The 17,236-nt window shown below is 39.7% G+C and overlaps 3 protein-coding genes across 14 annotated transcripts in view; 1 reads left to right on the forward strand and 2 right to left on the reverse strand.

Annotated features, from left to right (window-relative positions):
• Positions 1-589: 589 nt before the first annotated feature.
• LOC118424062 (SAP domain-containing ribonucleoprotein-like) lies at positions 590-8,977 on the reverse strand. Of its 11 annotated transcripts, none has more exons than XM_035832527.1 (14): positions 8,797-8,977; positions 7,616-7,718; positions 6,644-6,697; positions 6,444-6,467; positions 6,090-6,134; positions 5,847-5,911; positions 5,380-5,505; positions 4,723-4,796; positions 4,376-4,410; positions 4,119-4,156; positions 3,497-3,535; positions 2,306-2,377; positions 1,776-1,880; positions 590-1,455 (listed from the first exon to the last, which is right to left on the reverse strand). In XM_035832527.1, the coding sequence occupies exons 1-14, from the start codon at positions 8,938-8,940 to the stop codon at positions 1,411-1,413; spliced, it is 969 nt and encodes a 322-aa protein (XP_035688420.1). In that variant the 5' UTR covers positions 8,941-8,977; the 3' UTR covers positions 590-1,410. The 11 variants fall into 11 exon arrangements, with proteins under 11 accessions (XP_035688420.1, XP_035688419.1, XP_035688425.1 ...); XM_035832526.1 differs by having other exon boundaries at positions 5,380-5,508; XM_035832532.1 differs by lacking the exon at positions 6,644-6,697.
• LOC118424088 (39S ribosomal protein L17, mitochondrial-like) lies at positions 8,934-11,244 on the forward strand. The gene is made up of 3 exons (XM_035832580.1): positions 8,934-9,209; positions 9,305-9,373; positions 10,544-11,244. Exons 1-3 carry the CDS (start codon positions 9,036-9,038, stop codon positions 10,811-10,813), a joined length of 513 nt encoding a protein of 170 aa, XP_035688473.1. The 5' UTR covers positions 8,934-9,035; the 3' UTR covers positions 10,814-11,244.
• A 172-nt stretch (positions 11,245-11,416) lies between these two features.
• Positions 11,417-17,236, reverse strand: part of LOC118424011 — a 30,118-nt gene continuing 24,298 nt past the window's right edge. For both annotated transcript variants that reach the window (XM_035832406.1, XM_035832407.1), the window contains exons 18-26: positions 16,997-17,140; positions 16,279-16,514; positions 15,831-15,995; positions 15,263-15,455; positions 14,615-14,748; positions 14,056-14,230; positions 13,394-13,549; positions 12,517-12,737; positions 11,417-12,189 (exon numbers count right to left, since the gene is read on the reverse strand). In XM_035832406.1, the coding sequence (XP_035688299.1) occupies positions 12,004-12,189; positions 12,517-12,737; positions 13,394-13,549; positions 14,056-14,230; positions 14,615-14,748; positions 15,263-15,455; positions 15,831-15,995; positions 16,279-16,514; positions 16,997-17,140 (1,610 nt within the window). In that variant the 3' untranslated portion in view covers positions 11,417-12,003. The remainder of the gene's footprint in view (positions 12,190-12,516; positions 12,738-13,393; positions 13,550-14,055; positions 14,231-14,614; positions 14,749-15,262; positions 15,456-15,830; positions 15,996-16,278; positions 16,515-16,996; positions 17,141-17,236) is intronic.

The following is a 17,236-nucleotide window of genomic DNA, read 5'->3' on the forward strand; positions in this document are numbered from 1 at the left end:
ATCGGGAAAAACTCCACAGTAAAAGAACCTTCAATGGAGGATTCCCAAAATGTACGTCGATAGTACGAAAAAGGTAAATGGGAATAAAAGGCATCAACCACAAGTTTCAGCCTCTGGTCTCATCTGTATGCTTTACTATACATACTACTAGTACTCTCTTCCAACCTTCTCCAGACTATGGTTGGCAGCGAGTCTCGAGCAAGGCCATCTGTGGTTGTGAGTTGGTCGGCGAGGTTGCCAATACTTATCTCTTATGTCGCAAGCGCCAGCCGGCCAAACATTGTGAAAAATTAAAGTCAAATTCTGCTTGGATGGGATCAGAGGATAATCTCCAAGCAGATCCTACGATTGCATAAGATAGCATCAAAACTGGCCAAGGAGTGCAGACAGCCAAGGGGTGTATTCCTTGGCCAGTTTTGATAACATCTTAAGAGACTGTAGGATCTGCCTGGAGATTAATCTGAGGATTGAACTGGAGCGAGAAAAAGATGGACTCCAAGCTAATCCCAACCCAGCCAGTGGGAATATTCATAGACAGAATCAGCAAGAAATACACAATAGCCAATAGAATAAGGAATTCACAAAGTCTAAATATTTTGCAGAGGGATGAGTTTTGTTTTGTGCTCTAATAATCGATCTACCATGCAAAATGAAACATGATAAAAGAAACTATTTTGATTATGTCACTTAAATACTAGTACATGTAGTACCTAAATACATCTACGTGGAGCAAGTGTTTACTTAGAAACAAATTCTGGGTAGAATACTTGTAACACTGAAGAACTTTCTTGGTAACTGCTAAGAGAAATTAACATTAATCTTAAAACATTTATTTTTGTCTGGTTAAAACATACAATCAAAAATATCCCTGTCAGTTTCTCCTTTCATTAGAAGTTATGACAACAAAACATGTTATTTCTTAGACGAAAAATCACTGTATGTAAATAAAGAGCATTATACCATATCCCTTAAAAAACACCCTACGATACTAACATTTCCAGACGAGTCCATAATGGTCCCCATTTACAGAACCCCCCGCCCATCTTTAACTTTTCCCCTGATGCTGACAGCTGTCACTCATATCCATTTCATGCTCTGTTCCTGTCCTTCTACTCTAGTAAGTACCATAACATAATGTTGACCTCTTGAAAAGCTAGCATTGTCATATACATGTGTATACAACTTGCTATAAGACTCATTTACAGTTTATCTTCTAACCTTTATCGAAGTGGAACAGCCCTACTGATCATAAACACCCCTGTATCTATAATGGACTGCTCCAGGTACAGATAACAGCCATGAGATGAGAACTACTGAGGCAATAGTTTAGATAGAAATGACATCACCCCATCCCCCCTTATAACTACCATAAGTGTGATCAACACAGTTTCTCCATAGACTTGGCCATTGTTAAACTGTCACCCCGAACCTCTCTGCTCGCTTCTTCTTCTTTGCCTGGAATGTATCAATGAAAAAAATCAATGGATGAATTCGTGGATGAAGGTGACACATCCAGGTAATAAGATAGGCAAAAAAGCAGTTACTCAAGCAACTGGATAAAGTCTTGGAAACGATATCCAGTTGCTTGAGTAACTGCTTTTTGGCCAATTGATTAATGTTTCAAAGAACCCTTCCTTAGTATAACCATTTATGTTCATCCAATGATACTATCCTTGTTACATGTTGTATTTTGGTGTCAAATACACTTTAAATCATATAATAAATACAGCATAAACTATTTGATTCATAGCGACTAGATGACAAATGACACCTACTTCCACCTCATCAGAGGAGACCGGAGTGCCTGCTGCGACTGCTGCGCCTGCTGTCACCGCACCAAACCTCTGTTTCCTCTTCAACAGTTTCTCCTTCTCCTCTGCCTGAAGATACAGAAATATATTGGACACTGTAAAAACAGTAACATTCAAAGATACCCAAATGCCAGTATGGTAGGAGCTCTGATCTAACATATGCTTAATTACAAAAGCAGTATTTGCAAGCAAATACACAATAATCACCTTCACGGTCTAGCATAACAAGCTAGTTCTGTTTATTCTTACTCCAACACATTCATATAATACATGTATATGGTGACCAGCCCCTCCAGCTCTGTCCTGCCACTTGCTACATAACATAATTGTGTTGCATATAATGTAATCAAACACCACAGGGTGTCTTCTACTTTACTATTAACCATCGTAACAGCTGTCTGGTCCAGTTTATTAACGTTATCTATTTGTAAGTGAAGAAGAAACAGAGCGAAAACAATGTTTCCTTTCCATGAAGGGAAACATAACACACTGACCTGCTGTGTTACAGTTGACACGTTCATCCCAAACCTCTCTGCCCGCTTTTTCAACTTCTCCATTTCAGGACCCTGTCAATGACAATAACAGAAATCATTCTCTGGTTTTAACATAAGTTGAGTAAAAGGGCCACAGGAAAATTTTATTGAGTTTCTTCCCAAATGGTTTCTCTCTAAGCACAGTGGTGGAAAATATCATCTTTGACTCAGCCCCTGGCTGCATAGCTACAAGATTTTGCACAACCAACTTCTGATTATGGTAGTAACCAGTGCATCTCTACTGGTAACCTAAACATGCTTAAGTTTCATTTCTGAACGCCTGATTGTTTTCCTTAGACAGCTACCAGAATTGAGTGAGGCATAAGCCAGGTGAATTTAGAGCAGTCACCAAGGGTCCTGATGTCCTGAATACACAGTTTGTTTCTGAACACTAATTTTCCTTATACAAATAGGAATGAAAGTTGTAACAAAGGTGCCATACATTGTTCATCTTAGTTGTTAACCACAATCACACAACAATTCACTCAAGCAACTGTCAGAGAAAACTGCTAGAAGTTCAAAAATGAATCTATGCATGTGACCTATAGACGTGTGTATCTTCTACATGTGATTTCAGCTTGGTGCACTAACAAGAATTGGGTCACTTTAAATCTTGAACACCCTCACAAAAATACAAAAGTACAAAGGTATACATTGTACGTAAGGTAAGCTGTCTGAATCCAAAGGGTCTACATAATTTCACACATTTCAGCATGTCCACAATTAAATGAGGATAGCAGAGTTTTAGCAAATGTTTGGATGAAGATACCTAGACATTGCTATTCTAACTTATCCACACCATATCACATCACAACACAAATGTACAATTGGGGCAAGTAATCAGCTTTTCGTGAAATGGTCATCTCCCTGGTCTAAGTGCTGTTTGTCTATCAGGACCACGTGAAAATAGATAGAATATGCCAACCCTGACTGTCAATCACAATTAGCAGTTCAACCAATGATAGTATGGCAATTAGCGGTTTCACCAATGAGAAAGTCCAAGCATGCCCATCAAAATTCAAATGTTTTGGTGGAGGCGGGTGGGGGTTTGTGATTGGTCTATTCATGGATATGCATCCCCAAACAGCTTTCTTAGTTGCAAATGAAGTTTCCTAAACTGATCTCCAGCCCTGGAAAGTTAACCGTTATCACCGTTTCTTCTGTGTTGACAGCAGAGTTGTCTCCAAGAGGCTATGTGGGTCGGCAGCAAAAAGAAGGGTTTTAATTAACCTGTTCATGGTTCCAACAGCTCATGCACAGTGAGATGCATTGTGGGGAATATGTCAAAGGTGAAAGCCCCTGAGACAAAGCGTGACAAAGCATGCTCCAGAACTGTTTACAATTTAGGGGCCTTTACCTTTGACTTTTTAAAAACAATGCACATATGGACCATGAATGGGCTTCTTACAGAGGTTAAACAGTAAGGCAAGAAATGTCAGAGGAGGCTTGTCTATCATACACCATAACTTCTGTTCACTGATTATATGTATAACCTAATCTAGATAAAAGTACAGATAATCCTTTCATGGGTGAAATTCCTTCAAAGAAGCAGTACAAAAGCAAGAATAACCTATCACAATTTGGAGGTAGATTAAAACATTCTTTGTGAAGAGAAGAAGAGAATGATTATGGTAACATGCCTTTCCATAAGTAATTCTATATGCAAATGTGAGATAGTCAAACCACACATGCTTTCTTCTTATGTGTCAGTGGACTCTGTACATAGTGACATAGCAATCATTGACAACTCTATATCCCAGATGATAACACTCACAGAGAGAGCTGTGGTCCCTTTCACTGGTGCAGCAGTTCCTGAAGAGTTGAGATAAAAATTGGTCAATATTGAACAACTTGATGATATTATCGGCCTCATATCAATAATGAAAAGGATCAATGCAAGCAGTTAAGTTTTAGGTCAAGCAGTTAAGTTTTAGGTCGACAGAATTTCTCTACAGTGTTGCCTTGCAAAAAATCAATGTGAGGACGGACGTCGTCCATATAATGTAGTCAGTGTGGCCTTAATCTACTTGCCTGTTTTTGTTGGTGCAGAAACAGGAGTTCCAAACCTGAAAAACACACAAAACAAACATTTAAATGGGGATGAGTGCCAGACAGTACTCAAGATGAACACAATGGTTGCCTCCACCATATCGTAATACTGTGCAATGTACTTACATGTATTTCTTAGAGAAGGGGGTAGGTGCACAAAATTCAGAACAAAAATGATAGCAGAGGTTTTAAATTTGTGGTAAAAAAAGTCACAACAAAAAACACAAACATAAAACCTAAGTACATTTACTGTATTTCATAGGGAAATGATCAGAGGAGAAACCAGAGCAAGTGTTACAGTAGAACAATTTCCCGGTATCTATTCTCACCTGGCTGCACGAGCTGCTTTCTTGGCATCCTCGGATGAATGGCCACCAAACTTCTTTGCCCTCAACTCTAACCTCTACAACATACAGCATAGAGTACAGGTTAACATTTATCTACTTTTTATCTACTTACAATTTTGTGCTTGTAGAATAAATGTTTTATTTCTTGAGGAGAATTTGTGTTTGAGTTGTTATTGTGGCGATCGTTGCGTGTTGAAAGTGTGTTGTGTGAATGGATAAGACATTCGTAACGTACTAGTAAGTACTAGTTCTAAGTACTTGGATGGTAGCGGAGAAGGGGGAGGGGGGCGAAAGACGAATGATTTTTTAACGGCAATGATAACTTCGCGGCACAGACGTCACCGTGAAAACCGTGAACATAAAGTTACCGTTAATAAAACAGGAATTACAGTATTTCTTTTACAAAGTCAGGTGTTTCTGGAATGGAAAAATAATTGGCTGAAATATGATGACAAAGAAATTTGTCACAAGTAATCCTAAAAATGTTTGAAATTAAAGCATGATCAAATTGTTTACAGTTTTTTTACAGTCAAAGGCCTGTGAAGTTGTGAGTGAGTTTTGACACCAATTCCGCAGCTTGGGCAAAGACAAACAGCACTTCTGAAAGAAAAGGCAAAGCGGCTACGGAACTGTTCTTACCTCTGCCTCTGACATGGGTGGTTTGACAGGAACTTTTGTATCATCTGAGCTGATGCTGGTGACGACTGTGGGCTTTGCTGTGTTTGTAGTTTCTGTGTTCTCCTGATTATCCTGAGTTGTGGTCTGCTCCTGAAAGGTCAAATGTCAAAGGTTAGAAAACTTGTGATCTCCTGAAAAGGTCAAATGTCAAGGGTTAAAAAAATTGTGGTCTGCTCCTGAAAAGGTCACCAGTGCACTGGCCTATATATTGTGAAATAAAAATGGTTGAAGAAGCTATTATAGACTGAGAAATATACTTTTTGTTTTCATGTCAAGTCTACAGCTGTGTGCCAGTTCATGGTCAAAGGAAATTTTATGAACAAACAGACAGTCAGACGTACTCCTGTAACCATTATAGCTTTGCCTCTTACCTATCATTGTACACTTAAACATTCAAGTTCAAGAGTATAGCAAAATTACAAGTTTACCTCTTCTTCTTCTTCTTCATCTTCCTCTTCTTCACCAGCCAGGAGGCTGTCATCAGCATCATCACCTGTAGAGTATCAGATTTTCCATCTGTTAGTACAAATACATTGACAAAAAACTGAATTGTAGATGACTAAAGCAAAAAACATTAGTGAACTCTCAACTATCAAATTTTCTGTGTTTTTAAATTTGCACTTTCACTGTGGAATTTCCACGGTGCTGGGAACAAAAATGAATTTTCTCACCTTCTCCGGATACAAAAGAAGTGTCCTTCGACAGCAGATCGGCTTCTGTTGAGAGAGAAATTGTGTTTGTAAAAGACGGGATTTTACTTCTAAGGATAGGGAGCAGTTGCAGTTCTTTCAACAAGAAAGAGATGGAATAATGCTGGGTAAGGAAATGGAAAGAGTTTGGTAGAATGAAAATGATGATCATATAAAAAGCAAACTTCTAGCTAGACAGACAAGCGTCATTATGTTTTACCTCAGTTGGGAATGACTTTGAACCTTTCTACTGTACAGTTAATATATCATAACCAAAAAGTGAGTTTTTGCATAAAAATGGAAAGATGATTTGGAACAAGTGGAAGAGAACAATACCTGGTAAATGTGGGGCATTGGGATCTACAGGAAATGGTAACATTTTGTTAAATACAACAGAATGAGTGTAAGGGATGTCAGTAAGTAGGTATAAAGTTTAACAAACAGGTGAAAAAAGAACAAATACCTCACACTACTCAACGTCTAAAAGGCACAGAAGTATTAGTGAAAACACACAGGACAGAAAGCCACACATTCACCTTCCAGTGTCATCCCTGGTGGGACAGGGGGGCGGGTAGGGATGGCACGCAAACCTTCACAAACATGCAAACTACTGTTACTGGTGATCTAGAATGAAACTACTGGTACTAGGATCTATGATTAAACTAGAGTTAGTTGTGACGTTAAATCACATTACAATAACTTCTGAAAGTTTTGATATATGATTAAACTGGATACTTCTCATCTATAATGAAGCTACAGGTACTATTGATCTATGGTTAAACTAGAGTTAGTTAAAAAAGTTGCGACTTGCGAGTTTAAAACCAAACTAAAGTTACTTCTGATCTATGAGCAAACTACAATATACTTGTGACCTACAAAGTACCTGTGACTTAAAATCAGACTATAGTATTTGTTATCTACAAACTGTTACTTGTAACTACCTTACTTATCAACTTACTACAATCTACACTGTAGTTACTTGTTATCAACAACCTACATGTGATTGAAATGTGTACATCAAAGGTAACAACAGAGATAGAAATCGTGACAGTAACTAAAAATTTGATTGAGCATTATCTGTACACACATTTGATTATCACGCTGTGGACAAAACAATGTAACTTAAGACAACAATAACCAAAGAATTAGAACAGTGCTGCATACATGTACATGATATAACAAAGATCAACATTATCTGCATTCCTTCACTCATTCGCTTACTTAACGATTTACGGTCTGTCTTGGGAGAATTACATGTAGATATGGTAGGACATGTTCATAAATGATCTTGCTTATCTATAGTACAATACCAACAATGAATTTTATTTCAATAGATACCAGCATCATGTCTGATTTGCTAGTGTTATGTTACAAATAACAGCACATGAAAGTAGCCTCCTTCACCGGCGTCTCCAGGGCCTTGGCTTTCGTCAAGGCCCTAGAGACGCCGGTGAAGGAGGCTAACATGAAAGCACAGTACTGTATTAACACCAAAGCAGACAGCTTACCCCCAGAAGTCTCTAGATGCTGCTGCAGGCGGTCCAGCAGCTCCTGTTTGTTTCCCGTCACCGTGAGCCCGCGGGAACGCAGCTCGTTCTTCAGGTCTGCAACCTGATAACGCAGGAAGAAGTATGTAACTGTTGTATGTCTAAAGCGGGCCTAAGATACCGAAATGAGGATTTATGGTTGACATACATCATAATGTTACTTTTTATTGTATGTCACCTCATCTGGCCTCCAATTTGCAAACAAGTGCTCCAGAAATACTCCTCCTTTAGTCCTGACTGATATGGTTCAAGTTACAATCTTTACCCTGGTATATATTGTAGAATAATAAACGACAACATATCTCATAACATGAAGAATTTAGGAAGCTTTTGTGTCTCAAAGATGGGGTCTTACAAATGTCTACTACATTATACTTATTTATCATTACTACCAGGAAGTTGGGCTGGGTTCTGTAAATTATACACAAACTGTATAAAGATAGTCTGTCTTCTTCAAAGAAATATATACTATATTTACATACTTAGTATAAAGTTTGCTATCAAAACATAATTTCCATCTACAAGTCTATGAAAGTATGATTCAGTCTATGATTAGAAAGGAGAATTTGCAGATTTTAGATTTCTTTTATTATTGTTATACATACTTTTTGTTCCCTAGGTGTGTTCCCATCATTGACACAAGAAAGAACCTGGTTTTCTATATCGCATAAACCACATGTAACTACTGGCTGGGAAATGATTTTATTATATTTTCTCCTTCATAAAATTATTTCACTAAAACCAATCCCCCCTCCCAACGGTGCAACAAAAAACTTCACAAAAACGCGTGATCAAAAACGATCAGAGTGTGTTGAAAATCACATATAGCCATGAACAGAGGAGATATCCCAGATCTGTGGGTTCCGTGGGCTGGGCTAGATGAAGATCCGGGTTGTTGACGTTCGTTAACAAAGCGCGCGCGCCGTGGACACTCATCAGAAATACCCAAGCGAGAAAGAAAGCAGCTGTTTTTGTCTGCACGTGTGCTCTTTCTTCGACCATGACGGCAAAACTACGGCAATCCTGTCACCATGCGAGCATTCAAACTTTTCACTAGCTTACTCTCTTTCATATGCATCTCTTTTTATGTCCCAGAATAAAGTAAAAGGTGCAAAATTTGATAAAAACTTCGAGTTTCGTACCTTTAGCTTCTTCAGCGCCTCCATCTTGAAAAAATTGTGATGCGGTGTGTCATTTCTGTACATGCGCACAAGGAAATGTCTGGTTTTACTACGTAGTTTTACAGCGCTAAAACCGGTTTGCGGTAGGTCACGGAGGGGGAGCATGCTACAGCTGCAAAATCACAAATTTTCAAGTGATAACCCGAAGTTTACAAGCCAATTCACGCCTTAAGAAAAGAGAGAGGACATTCCGATTCATCATGAGGCTGTCGTTAATGCTGCTGATCACCCATGGAAAGAGGCAGCGGAAATTGGGCGGCGGAAAGCCGCAAAGACTGAACATTTTGAGGAGGGTTGTGACAGGGTTGGTCCGACATGAGCGAATCGAGTCCACCTACGCTCAGTGTGATGAGGCCAAGTTCTATGCCGAACGGGTGGGTGAATGTGTACGGATTTGTCTGTTTGATCTTGTTCTTGTTTATTTTTACACGCCTGAGACGATTCAAACTCTTTTATCCCTTCTATTCAGTTGATTGATTATGCCAAACTTGGAAACACCAACGCTGGAGCCATGAGGATAGCAGACTACTGGATCACTGTAAGTTTTTTGACGACGCCTCAGGGGAGTCGTCAAGTGATATATATTAGGTTCAGTCTGCAAAAATTCTAGGAATTGCACAGGCATTTTTCCACAGGAATGCTAGTTGTCCGCAGTATGCTGGGTATGCAATCCCCCCTCCCCACTCAAATTTATACCAGATGTAGGCATGTTTGGAAAGGAAGCCTCGAGGTATGTTAAATGGAATTTGGGTCATGTCCTGGCATGTGTCCACAGGCATGTTTGGAATGGAAGCCTCGAGGAATGTTCAATGGAATTTGGGTCAGGAGTAATTTGTTCTTTGAAACTAGTGGTAAGACAGGGAAACTCTCACGTTGTCTTGGTTGTTATGTTATGTTATGAAGGATACATTTTCTTTTCTAGAGCTTGTTCAAGCCATATGCCACAGGCAGACAGGAAATACTTCTTTAGTACTCAGCTGTAGGTTTAGGTCACTTTCAGACCATCGTGCTGTACCGGGGATAGTACATTTCTGCTGGCTGTAGTTTTATGTTACAGGTGGGCTAGTATATTCTGCCAGGTATAGTGCGACAGGGAAGTTCCAGTCTATTTCTGATTTGAGCTGTATTGTTGTACCCTCAATCGTCGTCATGGCAATAATACATTTTTATTGCCAGTCTTGTTGTTGTTGAAAAAACTAGATGGAACGTTTGAGATTTAAGGTACATGTATAACATATTGCACAATGTAAAATGTTGTCAATGCCATCAGATATGCCAAGATGTTTCGACATTCATGGTGTATACAGTGTACATTTAAATTTTAAGGCATGATGGTTCCTGAACCACCAAATTCATTCAATAAACCACCGAGTGAGCAAAGCAAAAGATGTTGCCTTTAATACCTGATGTGACGAAGGATTTAGTCTCCTTGCAATGACAGGATTATAGTGTCTGAAATATGTACAGCGTATACATTGTATTTGTTGCAACTAAATATTAATGTTATCTTATCTGCTTATCACATGTCTGAGTCAGTCCAATCAAGGCCTAGAATGTTAATATTATGATAATTTAGTAATATTCACTTCACTATACTCCACAAAAATTATGCATTATACATACTCTCGATTTTTTACTCACTAGAAAGAACTGTTTTGACTTTGTGTAAGAGTCCTTTGTCAACAGTTTTGGTTGTGTTTTTCAACAGGAAAAGGACCTGATCCCCAAGTTGTTCGAAACTCTAGCACCGCGTTTTGCCGAACACGACGGGCGGTACTGTCGGCTGTACCGTCTCCCCGTAACCACACAGAATACCCGGGACATGGCCGTGTTAGAGTACAAGGGGAACCCCTACCCCTCCCTCAGACCTATCCCTAAGAACCACCCCAACTCTATAGCAAACATTCTGGTGGAGGGACTGCGGCAAGACTATGAGAAGAAGATGGAGATAGACATGAAGGATCAGCCTGCTGCATGACCTGGACTATAAGCTGTTTCACAGATTAAACTGTGCATGAACATTGAGATGTGTTGTGGGTAATATGTCAAAATGGAAGGCCCCAGTGTGAAAGATATAAAGAGAGCACATAATCATCTAAACATGTATTAAATGTGGTTCACACAAGGACTACTTTCAAGTAAGGGGCTTTCACCTTTCACATCTAGTAAAGTGCATCTTGCCAAGCATGCAGTTTGATCTTTGAACTGGCTTTTTGGGATAGAACAGGGAACATGATGGAGGGTTAGACTGATTATAATAATTCAGTTATCTGTCCATATGAAAGAAGAAGGGCAAATTGAATATGGTTCAATTGAAAATGATTTCTTAAATAGATGTATTCTTGGTAGAACTTTGTAATAATACCATATAAAATGTTCTGTTCTTATTGAAATTAACCATTATATTGACCTGCAGTCACGTCTCAAAAGCGTCTTTTTTTATAGCAGTGATTCCAAGGCTTGGTCAAACTTACTAGTTAGTGTGATGCTGAATTGAAATCAAGGTGCAGATGCTAACAATCCCTGCAACAGGGGCTCAGCAATACCAAAAGAAGAAGGCAAGGTACACAGCAGAAAAATATATATGGTACATACAAATTTATTTTCTAATTTACAAATTTGTAAATGGACTTAAATAATCTATTGCACATTTTACACACCTTGTGTTATGAGATTTTTTTGTAATAGGTGCATCTTGAACATTTTGCAGCTTAGTCTCTACCATGCAAATAGTCTACCTAGGATGCTAATCCTGGAAACATTAATTATATAGAAATCAAAAATAGTAAAAACATATTTTTTGTTCTATTGATTATCATCCTTGTGAACAAATGTTTCCATGCAATAGCGATACAAATTAATGTCAGAGTCCTGATGTAAAATTTCTTTCACTTTCAGCACAGGATTTGTAAAAGTGGAATGTCTGACTTCTCTTAGTAATCACAGTATCATACTTTACAAGTCACTAGAACTACTATGGTATAGACAAAAGTCACATGCTCTATTAGCATTATTTTGTTTGTAAATACATGTATTCACAATAAAATTTCAGTATGATGCTGTATATAATATATTGTAGGTAAAAGACATTCAACACAACACAGAGTGGCTGCATATATATTGGACTAATTGGACAACAAGAATGATGTGCTATATGAGATAAATCTGCTATCTCCTCTTCTTTCCCTTCCTCGTATTTTTGATGGTCAGTAACGGCATTCCAAGCCTGGCACGTAGCTCATTGGGGATGTAAGGGTTGGAGTTGCAGTGTCCGTGGCGGTTGGGGATGTCGCTTTCCCTGTACACGTGAACGGACACGTTTGACCGCACCTCTACCTCAATCTCACCCCAGGCCTATGGATGGGAAAGAATTATACTTAATTTATACTAGACAATACCAGTAGTATAACATCTACCAAGGCAACATGATGTTGAGGTTGGCCTGATCATAATGCATGTAGCTAAAAAGTACTATTTCAGAATCAAAATCTTACAAACAATACAATGTCATTATTCTTCGTAACTAGCCTGGAATCCATCCTATTCAGGAACAGGATTGATTTGGCATAATAAAGGTGCAAGCCACACCCCCCAAAATTTTGTAAATTTATCTGACCCTGATGTTAAACAGATTAAATGAAACCATGTAGTAAAATCATTACCTTAAAACTAACATCTTACCTCTTCCCCCACAACCTTAGCCAATGCCTGGCTGTACTTCCTCTCGGGCAGCCAGACATTTCCGTAGGAGAGAACCGCCTTCCCTTCGTACTGCCCGGTTACCAGGATCCGCACCTTCTCACCAACCAATGGGATGGGCTGCTGCCGGTCAGGTGACATCAGCATCTGGATGAGGTCAATGAACCCGTCATCTCTCTCCTTGTGAGTGTTCATTAGGTAACCTGTGGACCAATCAGAGAACAGAATTTAAACATCAATCAACCAATCCGGATAACAGCAATTATTTTCCAAGCAGAAGTGGGGTTGGACCACATGAAATTTTAATGAGGTTGATGAACCCGTCACCTCTCTGGTTGGAAGTGTTTATGAGGTAACCTGCGGGCACAGGACCAATGAATGAATGAATGAATGAATGAATTTTATTGCTCGACAATTGTACATAAATCAACCTAGGTATGCTAATATAGGAGTTGAACATGAAAAATATTGTCTGTGTACCAGAAGTGTGTTTTTGTTGTGATATTCTGACACAGTGCTTGATCTTTACTATCTGTAAGTTAAATAGGTCATCAAAGGACAGATTTCTAGCCCCAATTAACCAATCAGACAATAGCATTTCAATGAGATGAACCAACACAATTCGTACATCTGTCTGCAAAGTTGAGGAACAACGGTTGACAGATTGGTTGATTGTAAGTACAGAAGAAGCTAGTTAATTTCACAGCCGATTACCACACACTTTCAATTGTACAGAATCCCAAACCGGTGCGGCGGTCCTGCTGGATATCTTTTCAATATTGCACCACCCCAAAAATTGCCCGAAATACACTGCATATGAGGTGTGCAATTAAACAGCTTCTACTGTACATATACTCACCAATAAAAGCCCACACAGTGCTGGCCTCCAACATGCAGTAGTTTGCTCTCTGTTTGATGGAGCGCTCGATCATGGCCTGCAGCACGTGTTCCCTGCGCTGCAGCAAGCTGCGGTGGAGCTGCTGCAGGGTTAGCACAGCTGGACTTGCTGCAGCATCTACATAGGGGCATCAAATACAGTAAGCTTTTCTCTACATGCAGAGAAAACAGTAATCTACATGAATGTATAGGAAAGAGGTAAAGGTTCTCTAGCCTTTCCACAGCTATCAGGGGTTTAGGACAATTGCTACTAAGAAGAGTATCCTCTGCTTTCAAGCAGCCCAGCCAAAGTCAGGTACACCTGGGTGAAGTAAGGAAAGCTGTGTCAAGTGCCTTTCCCATATACACATCATCTAGCCAGAAATGCCATGGATTAAACAGGCCACTTGTCAATCTCATGTCCATTAGGCTCTGAGTCACTGGTTGTAGGTTGTCAAGTTTTCACCCCTCTCATTTTAAAAGAGGCAACCAATTTTTATTTTTCAAAATTAGGTCAGTGTGATATCAGGATGGATATGCAACTTCAGCTGACCGTCATGATGATACTACTGTAACTGTATTTGCCTTTAAGCTGTTTTCAAGGCCGATTGACTGGGAGTATAACAGTTTGAACAGGGGCCATACCTAGCTGCCCAAGATCCAACATGACTCCACTCTTGGCTGCCTGTCTGGCCTTGCTGTTGGAGCAGTAACACAGGACCTGGCACACCATCGCACGGGACAGCACGGTGGAGTCCTTCCCAGGGGCAACTAGTTGCAGCAGGGATGGCAGGTGGAACCTTGCCTTCTTCTTGGTGTTCTGCATGTAGAAATTAAGTCAGTTAAGGTGGCTTGTATGCCCTTTACTATCTGTTATTATCTGGTTTGATGCCACATAATTTCTAGCTGGACTACTCAAATCTGACATAGAGTGCAACTGTTTCACTCTACATACAGCGTAATTGGTGCCTGAATTCAGCATAAAGTGAAGCTAAGCCTGCCAAGTTCAATGTAATACATTAGCCTTCCTGAATTAACTGTAAAGCATGCCCCCATGCAAGCCCCCAATTAAGTGATAGAAGTTTTGACAAATGAGTTGTAAGAATTCTCTCTGGTATGATCTTTAGATGACTCACATTATACAATGTTCATGGGTAAGTACTTTTTAATATTGGGAACCGGTAGCTGGAACTGGTATACTAACCATTCTGCTCTTCCTCTTCTGGGCCTTTCCAACTGTGTCATCATCATCATCATCAAAGCCATCATCAGATTCCTCCTCCCCATCCTCCTCCACATTGGTACCCAATGGCATCTCCTCTGGCTCAGCTTCCTCATCTGTGTGAGAAGGAACAACAGATCACAGAAAGTTACAATAACAAATTTATCTATTTCTTGTATACACTATTTACATCCTAGTATAAGATGCTAAACTTTCTTCCAACACGGATCAAATTTTTGACTACCTGTCACCTTCTTAAGGATCAATACTGATGACAAATCACTTCAGAACTTTAACTCGCGAGATACAGACACATGATCTTATTAACTTGTGATCTTGCCTATACTACAGTAGTATATAAGCATTTGGTCAAACGTGCCAGGAAGTTTATAACGCCCACCGTCTCTGTTCAGTGATGGCTTGAATGCCCTGATGTACACATTTTTTGTATATAATCTCTTCCTATGACAGGACATTTGTTTCCTTTTCTTACAATATTGCACAAATTAAAATTTGCATTTCCTACAACAAGACTATAATATCAGTAGACTATAATATCTATTTATAGGACTATGGTGTGGGTTGCAAACATAGTTTCACTCCTGACCACTCAATATTTCCATCCATCACCTTCTGCCACAGTACTGAACGTTGTCTTGATGGCCTCCTTCACCTCTGAGATCCACGTCTCCAGGGCAAGCCCACTGTTCCTGTCCACCTCACTGAAGCAGTACTGCGAGGACACCCAGTGGTTCACAAAGGAAATGCAGCTGGGGAGTGCTGCAAGCTGTGGGGTCAGTCTTGTTTGCAGCTTGTTCAGGAGCTGAAATCAGAAGTAATTTTGATGATGAATCCTTGGTCTCTACAAAGTCATTCACCCTATCCACAACATTAGGCATCATCTCTCCATCTAGCTAATTTTTCTTCATAACTAACAAATGGTTAATGATCAGGCAAAGATGCCTCATTAAAGCAATCAGAATTTCCATATACAATGCCCTGCAAGATTTTTTGGAGAAGGATAGTATGAACAAAAAATAATGAAAAAAATAAAATTATATACCATTTGGCTCGCCCCTGAGGCATCGCCAAAAACCATGTTATGTTGAAACAAAATTAAATCAAGCATTGGATTCTATTCTTATTTTTATAATGTAGTACAAGATAGGGAACATGTTTGGTACACTTTCAAACCAACCTGTGCCACTGTGTTGACGATTGATTGTGTGACAAGTTCAGGGTTGTAGTCATCCTTCTCTGCTTCCTTCTCTCCCTCTATCTGAGCACCACCGACACTTTGAGGTCCAAAGTCTAGCCAGCGTGTCACAACTTTCTTAGCAGCGGTCACATCATCCTTCTTGCTCTGCAAAGTATATCAAAACAGAAAACATTTGATTAATAAATAATTGTTGTAGTGCTTCTTGTTACCTCTCTGAAGCTGTTGAACTGTTAAGCTTCACTCAAATATATTTTGTCTTTGAATTTAGTCTACATCATAAAACAAAAAAACATGTATTACAAATGTCAAAGCATCACTATAACTGCATACTCAAACATACTCCTTTTATAAGAGTTGATAAGAAACATTTGGGATATTTTGCATACAGTCCAGACATTGTGTTCTAAATCTATTTTAAAATCTTTACCAGAGGACATCCCAGCTTTTCCTTAGCCCAGATCTCCATGGCTCTGTCAACCTTTCTGCTCGTCTTGACCTTGACCTCCGGGGCAGTGACCCCAGCGGCAGGGTCAAACACGGGTGCATCGACCTTGATTGGCTGAGCAGTGTTACAGCTGGCCACCTCCCGGCACCTGGTGAGCAGCGCTTCTGTAGGGCCTGAGATGGGAGGTTCTGTCTGGGTGGCTCCACCCTGAATCACACCTGGAGGTAAGGAAGGGTCCATTCATTAAGTAGAAATAGAAGGTTTTACATATGAAACAAAAAATTAAAGATCTCATACCCCCAAGAACTTTTAATGAAAACCAAATTTTCTAAGCTGTTTTGATGTATTTCAACAGATCATTGTCCACTCATTTTAAAAGTTCTGGCTGTTTTTCTGCATATATTCTTGTGCCAGTATGCAATGTAACATGATATTATCATATAGCCAGATGTCATTGACCAATGAGAAGGCTCCATTACTACCCAAAACTAACCCATCGATCATCCCATATGAAGACCACAAGTTTGAGGACAGCCATACCCCGAGCACTCCAAGTTTAGTAGGGACCCATCCTAGTGTGAGTGGATCAAACCATACAGTCTGGTCATTTATACATTGTAGCTTGTACCTACTGTGGAAAACTGGTGTGCTATGCATAAAAACGGTTTACAGGTTATGTGAAACAAACAAACAGACTGACCTTGTCCCTCCCCATGCAGTAGGCAGTCGACAAGTCCATCCACCACATTATCGGACGTGTCCTTGTACATCTGTCCTGCTGCCCTGCGGTACGCCTCCGCAATGAACGACACCCAGAAACTGCCCAACTTCTCTCCATTTTCTCCTGCAAGTATAACACATTGCACAAAAGTGTTAAACTAGGCAATATTCATAAGACATTGGTGAGTTTGTTTCACATGGCAAACAAACAAACAAACAT

Source organism: Branchiostoma floridae, chromosome 10, assembly GCF_000003815.2.
Source record: "Branchiostoma floridae strain S238N-H82 chromosome 10, Bfl_VNyyK, whole genome shotgun sequence".
In the NCBI taxonomy this organism is placed as follows: Eukaryota; Metazoa; Chordata; class Leptocardii; order Amphioxiformes; family Branchiostomatidae; genus Branchiostoma; species Branchiostoma floridae.